The sequence below is a fragment of the Miniopterus natalensis genome, chromosome 22 (genome assembly GCF_054644295.1).
Source record: "Miniopterus natalensis isolate mMinNat1 chromosome 22, mMinNat1.hap1, whole genome shotgun sequence".
NCBI classification, from domain to species: Eukaryota; Metazoa; Chordata; class Mammalia; order Chiroptera; family Miniopteridae; genus Miniopterus; species Miniopterus natalensis.
Window position 1 is genome coordinate 13,155,174 of NC_142102.1, and position 16,084 is coordinate 13,171,257.

A 16,084-nucleotide genomic window follows, 5' to 3' on the forward strand; every position below is an offset into this window, starting at 1 on the left:
TGCAATATCTGTGAGGTCGCTCTTCACTTTAGTCCTTTGGCCTTCAGCCAGAAGTGACAGGATGGTAACTTCAAGCCGAGTTTGGAAGGGCAGGGTGGGGCGCCCAGGGGAGGAGGGGGAGACTTTTTGGAGAAGAGGCTGCAGGGAGGGACCTGCCCCAGACCTGCTGTTTTTCTCTGAGGTCACTGGGTGGAAGGGGGGCGAGCACGGGGGTGGACCCCAGCCATGCCAGCCAGCACCGAGGCTCCCTCACCTTAACTCCCAAGAAAATACCTATGTATTTATTTTTCAACTGCAGCCAACATGCAGAGTTACTCTGTGTTAGCGTCGGGCTTGCAGCCCAGTGGTTAGACTATCACCTACCTGTTTCTTTCTGTCTCCCCGCCGTCCCTCTCGGGAAACTCTGAAGATAGCTGTACGCTCGGTGTTTCCGTGGGCCCGCCGCTCTCTGCCGGGCACACCTGGACTCCGCCTCTGTCTCGCAGCCTTGGAGCATCGGAACGACGCCCTAACCACTGGGCCACCCGGCCAGGGCCTGGAGACGTTTTTGGTGGTCACAAGGGGGCGTGCGTGCCCCCGGCATCTAGCGGGTAGAGGCCAGGGAGGCTGCTAAACACCCTGCGGTGCTCAGGACAGCTCCTGCCACAGAGAGTTTTCTGGTCTAAATACCCAAACTCTGTCTTACGCAGTCTTTTTAAATCCTGCCTCCTGCTGGAAGGCCTTTCCATCCATGCTGCCCATTGAACTGTCCTTTAACAAGCGAGCTCGGGTGCCAAGCCTTTTAGGAAACAGGCCTGGATCGTCCCCACCCCCAGCCCCCACCCACCCTACAAGCTCTCAGAGGCCTCCCTGGGCATCCCCGAAATGCCCATCACTAAGTCTGTTTACAATAATTTGTGTCCAGGACCAGTCTTTTCCGTTGTTTTCACTGTTCCTCGCGTTTTAGCTGCGCGTCTGTATGGTGACTCTTGGCTGAACTCTGGGTTCCCGGACGATGAGGGTCCTGTCTTACTTATCTCTGTTTCTACCAGAGCCCATGTGCTTTTACATATAGTAGGAGCATGATAAATACCCGTCGAGCATGGTCCTTTGGGTCAGGAACTGAATGCAGATCCTCGTACATCGCAAATATTTGTGTTTATCTCCGCAGCTAATTAGTGAAAAAATAAGCGGCATCGAAGGAACGAAACTAGATGACGAATTTCTTGACATGGAAAGGGTAAGGGAGCGTTTTAATGTCGATTGTATTACGAGTTCAACTTGTGTAAGCCCCAATAACTACCCTTGATTATGAAGGAGACGGGATACGGCTCGTGGGTTCCCTCTAGTGGACAAAAACTCAGAATCCCCAAAACTCAGAATCCCCAAAACTCAGAATCCCCAAAACTCAAAATGCCCCAAAGGTGGTCAGTCTTGGCAAACAATTCAAAAGGCCAGAGTCATCGTGGTTATGTGTCTTGGAGAAGGGAGAGGGAGAGAGAGAAAATCAATGATGAGTCATCGATCGGCTGCCTCCTGCTCGCCCCCTGCTGGGGATCGAGGAGCCCGCAACCCGGGCATGTGCCCTGACCCGGGAATCGAACCGTGACCTCCTGGTTCATAGGTCGAGGCTCAACCAGGGACCCACACCGGACATAATGGGACTCTTAACAGAAATGGTTGAACAGCGTCATGTTCCCTGGTCACCTGTGTGGAGCATCCCTGTGGCCACCAGGGACTGCCGGTGTCCTCAGTTTCCTTCCCTTTGTCTTGGATAAAAATTAATTCTCTGTTTGTTTTTCTGAAAATTCAGCGTTTGCCGTGTACCAATGGTTTATGTGCTTTTTTTTTTTTTTTTTTAGAAAATAGATATCACCAGTAAAGCTGTTGCAGAAATTCTTTCCAAAGCCACAGAATATCTCCAGCCCAATCCAGGTACAGTGAGAAAACATCTTGATGTATTTGCGGTGACAGACGCCGATCACCCGCCTTTGTTGGGCCCTCGTTTGACGTGATCTAGAAACAATGCCCTCGGTTGTCCAATAATGAAATTCGTGTTTTTGGTTTTTTTTTAACATCGTGTCTCCAGAGACTCAGTCGTTGCCGTGACTCCTCGCTGAGGAGACACAGAGCGGTTAGTCCTTGGAACCACGGTGACGCCATTTGGACGGGGTCCGGGTCCAGCAGCCAGGCACTGCTAAGCAAAGACTTTTTTTTATAAGATGCTGCAGAAACCCACCAAACATTTTGTAAACGTTTGCTGCTTTTTTAAGTCATTTCCTCCTTTTAAAAAAAAAAAAAAAATTAAGGCCTCCTGTTCTAACGGAGTGTATTAATTTGAAATGGCTTTCAGTGTGTGTGGCTCAAATGCTGGAGAAATGAGGCGTGATGATATGAAAAACAGCATGAGGTCCGGTGTTGACATCACCTTTTCCACGGGAGGTTTTCCATTCCTAGGTTGTGAAGCAGCATTCTTTTTTTAAAATTTTTAATTGATATTAGAGAGAGAAACATCCATTGGTTGCCTGACTGTGCAGCCAAAAGCTCAGCACCCACCTCGGTAAAGCATCTTGAAAAATCACGTGAGAGACTAAATAGGTCACCCAGGGCCCTCTCGTGCCTCAGGTCTCTGACGTTTTGTCTATGGCGACCTCGATCTTGGCGGCCGTGTTTGTTATATGGCCTGTGCCTGTCACCCCCCCCCGCCCCCCCGTCACTTTATGGGATTACAAATGACAATGTCTTTAAGCATACAGAGCTAAGCTAGGAATGCTGAACACTGTGTCGAAGATCCGAGGGCAGGTGAAGACCACCGGGTACCCGCAGACGGAAGGCCTGCTGGGCGACTGCATGCTCAAGTACGGCAGGGAGCTCGGGGAAGGCTCCACCTTCGGTGAGTGGCACGGCTCGCCCCGGAGGGCGAGGACCCATCCCCTGGTGCTTGTAGGTTATACACGAAGCCTTTACTTTATCTTTTTTTGGTAAATGTGTTGGAGTTTTTTTTGTTTTTTGTTTTTTATTGATTTCAGAGAGAGGGAGAGAGAGAGAGAAATATCAATGATGAGAGGGAGTCATCAATCAGCTGCCTCCTGCACGGCCCCTACTGGGGATCGAGCCCGCAACCCGGGCATGTGCCCTGACCCGGAATCGAAGGAACTGTGACCCCCCCGGGTTCATAGGTCCACCCTCAACCATTGAGCCACACCGGCCAGGCTGAGATGAGAGCTTGTTCATTCATTTCTATTGTCATCTTTATTGGGTTGATGCTTAACCCCCCCAATGATGACTCAATCCTTTTATTGTTTACAAAGAGGGACTTTGTTCTGCGTCTTCTAAGAAACCCTCGGTGCCAGTTTGCAAAAAAAAAAAAAAAGCATGTTTCTAAAAAATGGAGCTTTATCTCCATCTAGTGGCCACAGTGGTAAGTGTCTCGGCTTGTCAGCCTCCGGGTGAGTTTGTAGAGAGAAGAAACGTAGAAAGTTTTTATTTTCATTTTGTTCCCGAGTCAGTCCCAGAGCGAAGACCTTGTTAAGCCATCGCCCACGAACTTGGGGAAAGAAAGAAATACCGCTGACGACCTCGGAGGGCTCTGCTCACGGTCCCTTTTTATTTGTATTTTCTGTCCCAGGCAACGCACTGATAGAAGTTGGCGAGTCCATGAAGCTGATGGCGGAGGTGAAGGACTCCCTTGATATTAATGTAAAGCAGACGTTTATCGACCCACTTCAGTTGCTACAAGACAAAGATCTAAAAGAGATCGGGGTAAGTTTTCTCGGCTGTAAACCCACCCGTTGCTACTTAACCCGACGTTGCCTCGGGGTCCAAGAGGTCTCGGAAATTGAACCCGTGACCTCCTGGTGCATGGGCGATGCTCAACCAACTGAGCCACACTGGGCTGGGCTGTCGTCTACTTCTTAGTGAGGGGCTGACAATAGTGCCAGAAGAAATATCCCTAACCCTGGCATAGTTAATTTGGTTGGAAATTGCTCGGGCATTAAGAGAGCCGAAGTGAGGGGTCCTGTGAAGAACTTTGGAAAATGAATATGAATGCTGATACTGGGTCCTTGGTTCCACCTTGACACTCATTCTGTCATCCATCCATTCATTCATTTATTCTGTCGTCCATCCGCTTGTTCCTTTCATAAATATTCCTTGAGAATTTGCAGTGAAAGGAGCCTCTGATAGGTGCTGTGGTGCCCACCAAAAAAAAAAAAAAAAAAAGATGGGTTCCTGCCCCCTAAAATTTAGGCTGAGAAAAAATAACGACTCTTTTCACAGAAGTGAGGAAGGCCTCTCTGTGCCGTGTTTTGAGAGTAACAGTTCCCGGGGGTCTGTCCCTCTGTCTCTCAGCACCACCTGAAAAAGCTGGAGGGCCGGCGCCTGGATTACGATTATAAAAGGAAGCGAGTAGGTAAGATCCCCGACGAAGAGATCAGACAAGCGGTAGAAAAGTTTGAAGAGTCAAAGGACTTGGCCGAAAGAAGCATGTTTAATTTTTTAGAAAATGACGTGAGTATTTCCACCAAACCGGAGGCTTTCGTGACTGTATGTTTGTGGGCCGGCTGTGGAGCCCTCGTTGTTATAAAAGTTTCCGGAAACCTTCTGGAACCGTCCTCTCCTGCCTCAGAGATAGCTCCCGGCATCCGGCAGGTCCCCAGCTCAAATCTCCGATCTCGGGACGTCCCGTGTATCCCAGGAGTGCTTCCCAGCTGTGCTGGAGCCGGCCCCGGGGAGGTGGGGTGTCTCAGGATGACCCAGGCGCTGGCCCCTCTGTGTCCGAGGCCAGAGCATTGCTGGTTCTGCAGAACGGGGGGCCCACGTCACGTGGCAGTGTGTGGTTTTGCTAAGACGGCGAAAACCGCTCTGGGTGGCAGGTGTTGGGAGCATCTCTCCTGGCTGGTGGGAGAGCCTTGCTCAGCACCCAGCGCTCCGACGCCTTCGCTTGTCATAGTGAACGTTCATTCCGGGCATAAACGCGTGACCGAGATCTTTGAGCTGAACCGTAGTGGTGCTCGTGGGCCTGTGGACTGGGAAGGTCTTGGGACGTATCCCTCAGACATGCTGATAGTCTGTGGTACTATGACTCTCGCCACCAGCTTTATCTGCCCAAGAAAAGTTAGATTAAGTGGAATTAAGGGGGATGGTAGGATGAAGGTTCCCCTCTTTGCGTTGGCGACCAGCCCTTGGGCATTTTTCAGTGTCTGAGCGGAAGAGCCTTGGGTCACCTCCCTCCCTTTGTCCGGAGTTCCTGCTCTGGCCTGGCCGCGGAGGTGGTGCCACAGGCCGTCTCCACTCAGCCCTCGCTCGGGACCTATTTGTGGAACTTTTAAACCCATGGGCACAAATCAGAGGATTTTTCCTTATTTGCAAAAACCATGATCTACTTACGATAGCTCGTTAGTAGGTACATTGAGGTCTTGTACCTTTTGAGTCGCGTCGAATGGAGCAGACGGAGCCCCTTTTATGGCCACGATGATGCGACGGGGGCAGGGATCACGCCCAGCATCCCCAAGATGTCAGTGCTGCGGGGAACGGTTTGCAGCTCCCGTGCCCATTAAACCTGAGTCCTCAGAAGCACACTCTGTTTTGTTTCTCCTTTTAAGTACTTTATCAGGTTTATTTTTTTATTTTTATGTTTTATGGGGACTGGGAAGGGGTGTGACAGTTTGCCCTGTTTAGCTTCTTTGTTTTCCCTTAAATACATAAATTTCCTCTTGACATTGTCCCCACGCGATAGGCAGTTTGGGTTTTTTGTTTTTGTTTTTTTTTTTTGGTCTCAGATTGGTTTTCAGAAATATTGGGAAAAGCGTGTGTTTGGTGTCTTTCGTATCAGATGCACGCATTCCTGCCAGTCCCGCGCCCGTCGGCTTTGGTTTAACCCCTCAGGTTGAATCCCGGGTGAGACTCGCCTGGGCCTGACCCACGTGCTCCATCAGGGAGGCCGGTCTCGGTCGCTCCGCCCAAGAGACCTGTTTTCCCTTCAGTGTCGGTCAAAAGTCAGAAGTGATCCTGCCTTGTAAAAACTGTCCATTCGGGCCCATGACAGCGCCCTGCCGGCCACGCAGGAGTTAAGCCCTTCCCAGTGACCATCGGGGCTCTGGCCTCCGTGGAGTGAGTGGCTTTCCGCTTCCCTGCAGGTAGAGCAAGTCAGCCAGCTGGCCGTGTTCATCGAGGCGGCTTTGGACTACCACCGGCAGTCGGCGGAGATTCTGCAGGAGCTCCAGAGCAAGCTGCACATCCGGTAGGAGCACCGAGGCAGGACCTGCGGGAACCAGCGCCTGTCCTTCTGCCTCTCCTCGCGTCTCCCCCTTCCCGTTGCCCCGCCCTGCTGTGGATTTTCTTTAGCCGGTTGGTTCCACGGTTGGGTGTGGGACACACTGAGATAACACACACGGGGCTTTGGCCAAAAGGACAGAATTGGGAAAAGGGAAGCTTTTTTTTTTTTTTCTTTAAATCCTCCCCTGAGGATATGTTTCCCATTGCTTTTCAGAGAGAGAGGAAGGGAGAGGGGGAGAGAGAGGGAGAGAGAGTCATTGATCGGCTGCCTCCTGCACGCCCCCGACGGGGGACCGAGCCCGCAACCCCGGGCCCGTGCCCCCCTGGTTCATGGGCCCGCGCGACCTGGGCCGGAGGCTCGGTTTCGCTTCAGCAGGCGTCTGACCCACCTTCCGACGTGTGTTACAGGATATCGGCCTCCTCCAGCCTGCCCAGGCGAGAATACAAGCCGCTGCCCCCGAAGCGGAATTCTAGCGAGCTCAACGGGGTGGCCGCCACCTCGTCGTCAAAGACAGCAGGTGAGATGGCCATTCTGGGGGCCCGGGGCGCCCTGCCCTCGGGTTTGCTCCCCGCGCGTCCCCCCTGTGCCATCGGATACACCCCGACCCCGAGTTTCCTCTTTGGTTGTTGGGCGACTCCTTCCCTCCCAGTAACGTCTCCTTTCCTGCCTCCTGGTTTCGGATACTTATCAGTTTTTGAAAACCGGCAGCAGGAAGAACTCCACGACCTGACTTCCTGCCTTCGCACGTGTTGCTCCTTGGCCGCAAAATCCTTTATACTTCCATTTTTAACTCTCAAAATATTTTACATATTTTTCAAACGTTTGAGACAGCGCCGCGTCATTATTTCTTTTGCTAAAAGGAATGCCCCGTATCTGTAGAATTATTTTATATGTGCTGATGGGCAGGTCATTCTTGGAGAGGAAATCGCCGAGTTAGAGCGAATGCAGGTTTTAAGCGACCGTGGATATAACCGCGTTACCCCACCAGACGGGCACCCTGCCTGCTGCTGGTGCAGTGACACCCGCTTCCCCAGGCCCATGTCGTTCGACTTCTGTTTTCGCCAAGCGTTCATTCATGGGTTAAAAAAAAAAAATGATATTCAACCTTAATTTGCTTTTCTGTGATAACTGGGAGGTTATATCTTTGTTTTTTTCTGTAGTTTAATTTGCATTTGTATTTTCTTATGTCTGAATTGTCTGTCCATCTAATTCATTTTTCCTTTGGGTAGTTTACTTTCATCTTATTGATTCCTAAGAACTCTTTGCATATGATATGGGGAGGTTAAGTTTCCCCCCAATTTGGTATTGAGTTTTTTAGCGTTCTGTATATGTTCTAAATACGAATCCTTTGACATATATTTGGTTTAAAATTATTTCCTTTCACTCTGTAGGTTCTCTTTAGTCTCTTTACAGCATTTTTGATATAAGAATTTTTAAATTTTGATAAAGCCGATTTTATCAATTTTTTTTCCTTTTAAGGTCATGCTTTTGATGTGAAATCCAAGAGCTCTTTGCCTAGCCCTAGATTCTGAAGATTTCCTCCCATGTTTCCCCCCCCCAGAAGTTTTACACTTTTTTACATTTCAGTCCATGATCTGCTTTGACCTGGTTTCCGTGTAAGTGGGAGACTGAGGTCGAAGTTCATGGACTTCAGCGTTCCCCATAACGCACACGGACCATAGAAGCGGTGCAGGATTTTCTTTATATATAGTTTTAAAAAGAAAATGGCACTATGAGGTCTTTTTCATGGAGAACAGCAGTCTCTCTACTCCTCTCCCAACCTTTATTTCCTACTCTCACTTTTCGACTCTTTTGGCTGTTTCTTTGGTAGTTACCTGCACTGTCGTAAATAATAGGCTTTTCCTGCTATTTCCTGATTTTTCGGTTTTGGGTATTTACTGGTTTCCTGATACGGGAGATGTGGCTTCAGCTCCCCATCCGTCCGCCTCTCTCCCATGGACTCCTCTGACTTACTTACAGTCGCTGTTTTCGTTACATAAATATTCATCGTTTACCTATCCCTTGGATCAGGCAGGACTCTTAGGATGCCTTTTTTTTTTTTTTCCCTGAGAGGACACCGAGTCCTTTGCTTCTTTATCTCGACTGTGCCTGTCGGTTCTTTGGTTGCTCCTGCTTGGCCAGTAGCTCGGTCCCCGGGGAAGATGAAGTGGTTAGAATGACAGTGGTCGGCCGGAGATCACAGACGTGCAAAAAGTGGCTTTTAGGGAGGCTGCTGTTCGACACGGGCCTGTCCCTCCTACATTCCCCAGCCGCCTCTCCCGAATAAGCTGCCCTCGTCGCTAGCTCCAGTCCCCACCTCTAAACGCTCCGTCCCCGGCTTCCTCGATTTGTGGGTGGAATTTTGCAAGCGTGAAGGGGTCCCGTACTGTTTGTTTCTCGGGCACCGTTTCAAAAGAACACGGCATTTTTACAGCCCGAATTAATGGGAAATGACTTTCCATTAGGATTCTGAATGATTTGCACATAATGTTTATAAAGGCGGTGGAAAAATGTCAAGCATCTCACTAACGATTTAAAGCAAAGCGCGCGGGGCTGAGCCAGAAACGACGTCCAAGAACATTTTCCTCATCATGTCTTATTTCTGCAGGAAAAAAAAAAGACAAAAAGAGGGGGGGGATGAAAGCGCCCAGGTCAATTAGGCAGAGCCCATCGTGGGGCTGAGACGGAATCGCTGATAGTATCGTTCCTAGGTACTTAACGAAGACGGATAGAGCGAGCCAGGAACGGAGAGGCGGGGGCGCGGGGAGTGGAAAGCACATCTCGCCGTGATGGATTGCAGACCCGGGCCAAGTGTAGGCCCTGGCTGGGAGAAAGCGCGGCCGGTCCAAGCCCGTGAGCGCGGGTCGTGGCGCTTCGTCAGCCGGGGCTGTCCCCACACAGAAGAGGCGGCCAGGAAAAGTCCTTGGGCTGAGCCGTGCGCCTGGGTCGTTCCAGAAAACCGTTGGTTTTGAGGAAAATAGCGTAGGAGCTGGTGGTGATCTCTGCTCAAAGTAGCTTCCCTACCCCAGGTAATTTTTTTTAAAAAAATATATGTTTTTATTGATTTGAGAGAGAAAGGAAAGGAAGGAGAGGGAGAGAGAGAGAAACATTGATCGGCTGCCTCCTGCGCGCCCCCTACTGGGGATCGAGCCCCCAAAACTCCAGGGCATGTGCCTGACCAGGAATCGAACCAGCGACCTCTCGGTTCATGGGACGACTCCCGACCAACTGAGCCACACTGGCCAGGGCACCCCAGGTAATTTTTATCTGGTTGTCAGTGAATTATAAATCTAAAGACTAGAGAACAAAGTATATTTTATGTATTTTTTAATCAATACATTTATTTAGGAGGTTTTTTTTTGAGTTGTTTTTTTTTTTTTTTTTTTTTACTGAAGTTCTTAAAGAGGTTACCGACTTTATATAATCCCAGCGAAGGGTTAACAGGCTCCAAAGTGGGCAAGGCTGAGGTTAGCAAGCGAATGTGGGCTCCAAAGGTGTGTGTCACCGGCGTTTCAGAGACAGGCCACATAAATCTTCGAAACGGCTCACATTAGGACATTCTAGCTCCCTTTAGGCATAAAAGAGACTTTTATAAAATTCCTCGATACCTCTAAGGGGGCTCGGAAATAGTGTCTAGAGCCGAAGTCGTTCCCGTTCCCCCTCCTTGGAACAAAAGTCTCTAGGATTACGTTAGAAAAGAAACATGGATTCAGAGGTCAAGTGTGAAGTCTGAAAATTAAGAAAGACAAGCACTTTGCAAATAGAGAGGAAATTAAAGTGTCACCGGGCAGTGGCATGGTGATTGGGAGGTTATTTCTTACATTTCTTTTGTCGGCACTCTCCCCCCCCCCCCCATTTTTGTTTCTTCTTGCTAACCCTCACTGCCTGCCGTGTGTGTGAACGATCAGTTCTGGTTCAGGGGCAGCGTTCTTGACCACAGAGAGATAAACAAGGAAACCGGAGTGTCACAGTGTAGGTCCGATTCTGGCACTTACTAGCTGCGTGGCCTTGGGTGAGTTTCTTGACATCTCTGGGCCGATTTGAACTTGTCCCTGAGTGAAGTGATTGGACTTCATACATTCCAGGGCTTCTCTCCAGCTGTTAAAGTCCGTGGCTGCGATACTTACCTTTTATAAATACCTGGCGTTCTTAGAAATGGGGAAAGTAACGTAGGTTGAATGTTTTCTAATTTCTCCCTCTGTATATTTTTGAATCCCACTTTATTTTAATGTTTTTTGTTTTTTTTAAATTTTTTTATTGATTTCAGAGAGGAAGAGAGAGGGAGAGAGAGAGAGAGAAACCTCAATGATGAGAGACATTGATCGGCTGCCTCCTGCTCGCCCCCTGCTGGGGAGATGGAGCCTGAAACCCAGGCACGTGCCCGGACCGGGAATCGAAAGGCCATCTCCTTGATCATAGGGACAGCGCTCAACCACTGAGCCACGCCAGCCAGGCGGAGTGAATATTTTTTTAATAAAAGTTTCAGTATGGAAGGGACAAGTTGGCTTGTGCGCCTTTGAGGTGCTGGGCACGTGTGGCGCTCGGGTCAGGGTAAGAGCCACGGTCCAGTGGCTGCCCGCGTTACATAACTGGTTGTCTGATTTCCCAGCCTACAGCAGACTGGAGGCAGCAGATTAGAAAGCCTGGGGGACTCTCCGGAAGGAAAGAGGGACAGGTCGAAGCCCGACTACAAGGCAGGCAAGAGAAAAGCTATAAAACGCAGGAACACACACCCTCACACGGCACAGCAGTCTTGGGCATTTACTAAAAGGCCAAGAGCCCTCCGCAGGTCAGTAGCTTCCTGGGGACTCCATCCCTCTTACCCCGGACTCACGTTGACACCAGTTGTGTGGACGCTGTCTCTCTCCAGCCCAGTCACATGTCACCTCTCTGGCGTCTAATCTGCCACCTGGAGTGGACCCGGTTTTGTTTTATTGTTTTTCTTTCTTTTTTTAAAAAAAAATCTGTTTTTATGGATCTCAGAGAGAGGAAAGGAGAGGGAGAGAGATACAGAAACATCAATGATGCGAGTCATTGATCGGCTGCCTCCCGCACTGCCCCCTACTGGGGGGATTGAGCCCCAAACCCGGGCCTGTGCCCTGACCAGGAATCGAACCGCAACCTCCTGGTTCCTGGGCCGACGCTCAACAGCTCAGCCAGACCGGCTGGGCAGGGGACCCAGTTTCATTAGAAACTGAGTCATATTATTGCCGAGAGGGAAGGGAATCTTTTTGTAGGGAGAGCATGATTTCCCTTCCTGCGCTGACAGCCACCTTAAGCCTCTTGAGCTAGGGTCTTCTCCTCCTTTTTCCTGATGGCGTGAACACTAAGTATTTAGCAGAGACCCGCTCTCTCTTCTCTGTTAAAATCATCTTTGTTTCTACGTCTTCGCAAGGAAGACCGTGTGTTTTCCCCACCTCTGCTCTCGCGGTCCATGAAGCCGGGTCTCAAGAGTGAGAGGAAATACACACGGGCTCCTCGGCCCGCGCGGGACGCAGCCTCCCCACTGGCCAGCTCGGGGCCAGGCTCTCAGCCGCGCCTTGTATGGACCGCGCACCGTCCACCTCTGGCCGGGAGCTCGTGGGCCCTGCCTCTCCCTCACCGGTGCCAGGTACCAGCCCCTGAACCCGAGAGAGCAGGGAGGCAGAGGTGGCCCCGCTGGGCAGGACCCGGGTTCGCTGGGCGCGCAGGCTCCTTGCCTGTGTTGGCGTCTAGTCCCGTTCGAAAGACCCCGCTGAGGAGTGTAGCTGGTCCTGCCTGTGATTTTCGGTTCCATCCCTGGTGACAGTGACTCGCCTTTTGTCGCAGGGAAAAGGCACACGGTCACTCAGGTGGGCAGACGCTTTATTTCCCTTTAACTGAACTCGCTGAGGAGCCTCCATGTGGACCACTGGCGGAAACAGCTTAATCTTTTTTCCATTTCTACAGTTGGCCAAAAGAAAAAAAAAAAAAAATTTAATCTTTTTTCCATTTCTTGTAATGGTGGAAAAAAAAGTAATCTTGCCATTTCAAGGTAACTCCGTCTCTTCCCATAGGAAGGGTAGGCTGTCCGGGTATTACTTTATCGATTCAGGATTGAGACACATCCGTTCAGTTTGAAATTCCTTCGTCAGGGCTGTTGGCTCTTCCTCAGAGTCTCCCCTTCCCGATTCTCTGTCCCGAGATGTCGCCCGAGTGCGGCGGGGAGTTTACCGGGCATCGTGGTGGTAGGTGGGGGGGCTTGTCTGGGTCCTTGTTGCTTCCACAGCTGAGATGGGGGGGTCAGCTCAGGCCCAGCCTGGGTCTGTGGCCCCAGCCTCTGTCTCTGAGTTGCCAGGTGTCTCTTTTTTAGATATGTTTCTATTGATTTCAGAGAGAGGAAGGGAGAGGGCGAGAGAGAGAAACGTCAATGATGAGAGTCATGGATCGGCTGCCTCCTGCTCGCCCCCTGCTGGGGATCGAGGAGCCCGCAACCCCGGGCCTGTGTCCTGACTGGGATGCAAACTGTGACCTCTTGGATCCTAGTCGATGCTCAACCGCTGAGCCATTCGGGCCGGGCAATCTCTGCTGTTCTAAAAAAATTGATTTTAGAGAGAGAGAGAAACATTGATTTGTTGTTCCACTCACTTATGCATCCTTGGTTGCTTCTTGTATGTGCCCTGACCGGGGATCGAACCCACAACCTTGGTGTATCAGGACGACACTCTAACCAGCTGAGAGCTACCTGGCCAGGCTCGAGATCAGTGCATCCTGAGCCCACCGTCAGGCCACCTCTGGTGCAGCGGCCTCCTCGGCGGAGATGTGTTCACAGTTTGTGGGGAGCCAGGGGTGGCTCGCTCGGGCCCCCCTCTTTCCATCTCCACGGTGCTCAGAGTCCTCTGGAGAAAGGGGAGCCTCAGACCCCCGACCCCCAAGGTGGAATCCAGGGAGTGTGTCAACCTCCTGGCCCCACCCTCTTCTCTCTCCAGGCCCCTTCACCGCCTCCGGGAAGAGCTTGTGTCTCTTCTCTGGGTGGCAGGAAACAGCCCTTCCCTTCCCACAGCTTGAAATAAAATTTCGACGCTCTTGAGTTCTTCAAATTCTGGTTCCTTGGAACCCAGAAATCTTAGTCTCTCTGTCTCTGTCTCTCTCTCTCTGTCAAATCTCATAAAAACCCATCTGGCTCTGGCATAAAAGCCAGAAAACCTTGGCGTTCACAGCACCCCAAGACTGAAATGGTATTATTTTGGAACTAAAAAGCCAAACATTGCCGGCTCTGTTCGTGTGCAGGTCCCACCCTCTCCCTGAAGTGAGGGAGGCCACAGCTCCTTGGGTGGAGGGCCCCGGGCAGCCGACACGAAGCAGGGTGACAAATGCATCGGGCGATAGATGCAGGTAGCGTCTATTTTAGTCATTGCCGGTGGCTCACGGAACGGGAAGAAAAGGGGCCTGTCGGTGGCCCTGTGGCCCGTGGGAGGGCGTCCTGACTGCCGGTCAGTGATTAGAAGCAGCCTGGAAAGAATTTCACTGTAATGCGTGTAGCAGGATCCTTTCATGGAAACAGTTGTGTGGAAACGCGCACACGATTATGTCCATGAAGATGTCCGGAAGCTTCTGCGCCGAACGCACGTTCAACACCGGCTGTCTCTGGGTTCGTGGGTTACAGCGGGCTTTTCTTAATTTTGCACTTTTTTATTTTAAATACCATTATCGTGTTTCAGTTTGAAGTTTTAAAAAGTAGTTACTTTAAAAATAATTACTTCTGGGTTAGTACGATAACCCCAAGAGGGTCAGGCTGGTCTGTAAATATTCACGCTCCTGGCCACCGGCTCCCAGGCCTCTCCCGCTTCCTTCTCCGAGCGTCTGAGCTGCGGGCGACTCTGCCTCATCTTCTTACTGTAAATGTTTCCCGTGTGTTGTCCGGTCTCCACAGGGGACCCGTAAGCTCCCCGAGGCAGGGGTGTTGGGCCCTGCAGTCGTATGTCCCTTGGGCCCAGGCAGAGCTGCGTAGGTGCTTCAAGGCGGCAGCTGGGCTGGCTGAGAGGCCAGGGAGGAGCAGCTGGGACGGCTGGGGGAGGTCAGGCCACAGCCAGCCCCAGGGGCCCGGGCCGAGCCGGCCACGTGGAGGGAAGGCAGGCGAGGGCCTGTTCTGCGCGGCCTGGCCCCGTGTCCCCCTCTCCAGATGGCCGCGGACGACCCGTCATGCTGACGTGCGTTTCTGTTTTTTGTCTTTGTCTCCGTGTGACGTGGACAGGTCCTAACGTTCCCCTGGACCAGCCCTGCTGCCGTGGCCTCTATGACTTCGAGCCCGAGAACCAAGGAGAATTAGGATTTAAAGAAGGGGACGTCATCACCTTGACCAGTCAGATAGACGAGAACTGGTACGAAGGGATACTGCACGGAGAGTCCGGATTCTTTCCCATTAACTATGTTGACGTGATTGTGCCTTTACCTCAGTAAACGTGTAACTCAGACTCTGGACAGACTTTCCTAACCGAGACCCATCCGCAGCGGTGTCGCCCCCGCCCTCACCACCCCTCCCACCGTGTGGCGGCCAGTGACGTCCTCGCTCCTTGACCAACGTAATAATGACTTTTGTATGTGTGTTCCCTTTATAATGTATTTTGTATCGATTTCATTTGTATAAATCATTTTCTTGTCGTAGCTCCACGAAGATCCAGTTTTCTCGTTTGCTTCTTGCCCTAAAAGTCATCGGTTAAATAAATGGATGTGCTTTTTTGGGTTTTTTTTAATTTTTATTTTTTGCTGAAAATACACGGCACCCATCACAGGGACGCCAGTGAAGCGCCAGACACAAAACTCAGCAGGAAGAAATGCTAATTACTCTGTTTCTTGACACGACCGATGGCATCTGGTCTTTCCCCTTCGTCGTGTGAGAGCCGGCCTGTGAGTAGCCCAATAAATACGACGCTGTGTTGGCAAACGGCCTTGGTGGTTCTTAACGTTAAGTTGATATGTTTAAAAAATGTTTTTTATTGATTTCAGAGAGAGGAAGGGAGAGGGAGAGAGAGAGAAACATCAATGATGAGAGTCATGGATCGGCTGCCTCCTGCTCGCCCCCTGCTGGGGTTCGAGGAGCCTGCAACCCCGGCATGTGCCCCGACCGGGAATCGAACCTCAACCTCCTGGTTAATGGGTCTGAAGCTCAGCCACTGAGCCACACCAGTTGGGCTCAATAACCATTTAAAAAATTTTTTGTTCATTTTTCTTATTTACGCTTTGCAAAACGGGACATTTTGTTCTCAGTTCGCCTGAGCCCCCCCGCCCCCCCCCCCCCCATGAATTTGGGGATGTTTGTTTCATGACGTCTGACGTCTTCTGGTTTCTTTCTTAGATTTTAAAAACAACAATAAAAACACACAGCTCTGGCCCATGTTCCATGAAGTGGCATTTAGCAATTTCATGGGAAATGCAGAGGAAGTCCTGCTCTTGCTCTGATGGTAAACCAGAGGCCCCGGGCTGGGATGATGTCAGACTTGCCTGGGAGGATTGGGGGCCTTCTGGGTGTGTCTTCCAGGCCCACGTTCACAGTAGAAGAGCTAAGACCAGAGCCGAGGAAACATCTGTGTGGCCGGAGCCCCTGAGCCATAGGAGCAAATGGTGTTCCCAGGTGGACGTCACGGGAGGCTCACAGCCTTTGCGGCTTGGTTTTGTTTTTTAGGGGTGGGGATTATAACATACGACACGCACACTACAGAATGTTTAGAAATTCCCGATAAACAGGAATATGGGGAAAGGACAGACGGATGGGTAGCCAGCTGCTGTTTTTATCCACGCTGTCCATTCCCGTGGCTTCAAGTGTCCACCATAGGCTGACCAGTCACAGGACCAAACCCCCAGCCCAGGTCG

General features: G+C 50.9%; 1 protein-coding gene across 6 annotated transcripts in view; it reads left to right on the plus strand.

Moving 5' to 3' along the window:
* SH3GL3 (SH3 domain containing GRB2 like 3, endophilin A3) overlaps positions 1-15,158 on the plus strand; it is a 103,508-nt gene extending 88,350 nt beyond the window's left edge. For 2 of the 6 annotated variants that reach the window (XM_087829235.1, XM_087829236.1), the window contains 7 exons: positions 1,151-1,219; positions 1,842-1,914; positions 2,729-2,872; positions 3,608-3,741; positions 4,330-4,488; positions 6,117-6,220; positions 6,664-8,477. In XM_087829235.1, coding sequence (XP_087685361.1) covers positions 1,151-1,219; positions 1,842-1,914; positions 2,729-2,872; positions 3,608-3,741; positions 4,330-4,488; positions 6,117-6,220; positions 6,664-7,135 — 1,155 coding nt within the window. In that variant the 3' untranslated portion in view covers positions 7,136-8,477. The other 4 variants (XM_016215684.2, XM_087829234.1, XM_087829237.1 and 1 more) reach the window with 3 other exon arrangements.
* Positions 15,159-16,084: the final 926 nt, after the last annotated feature.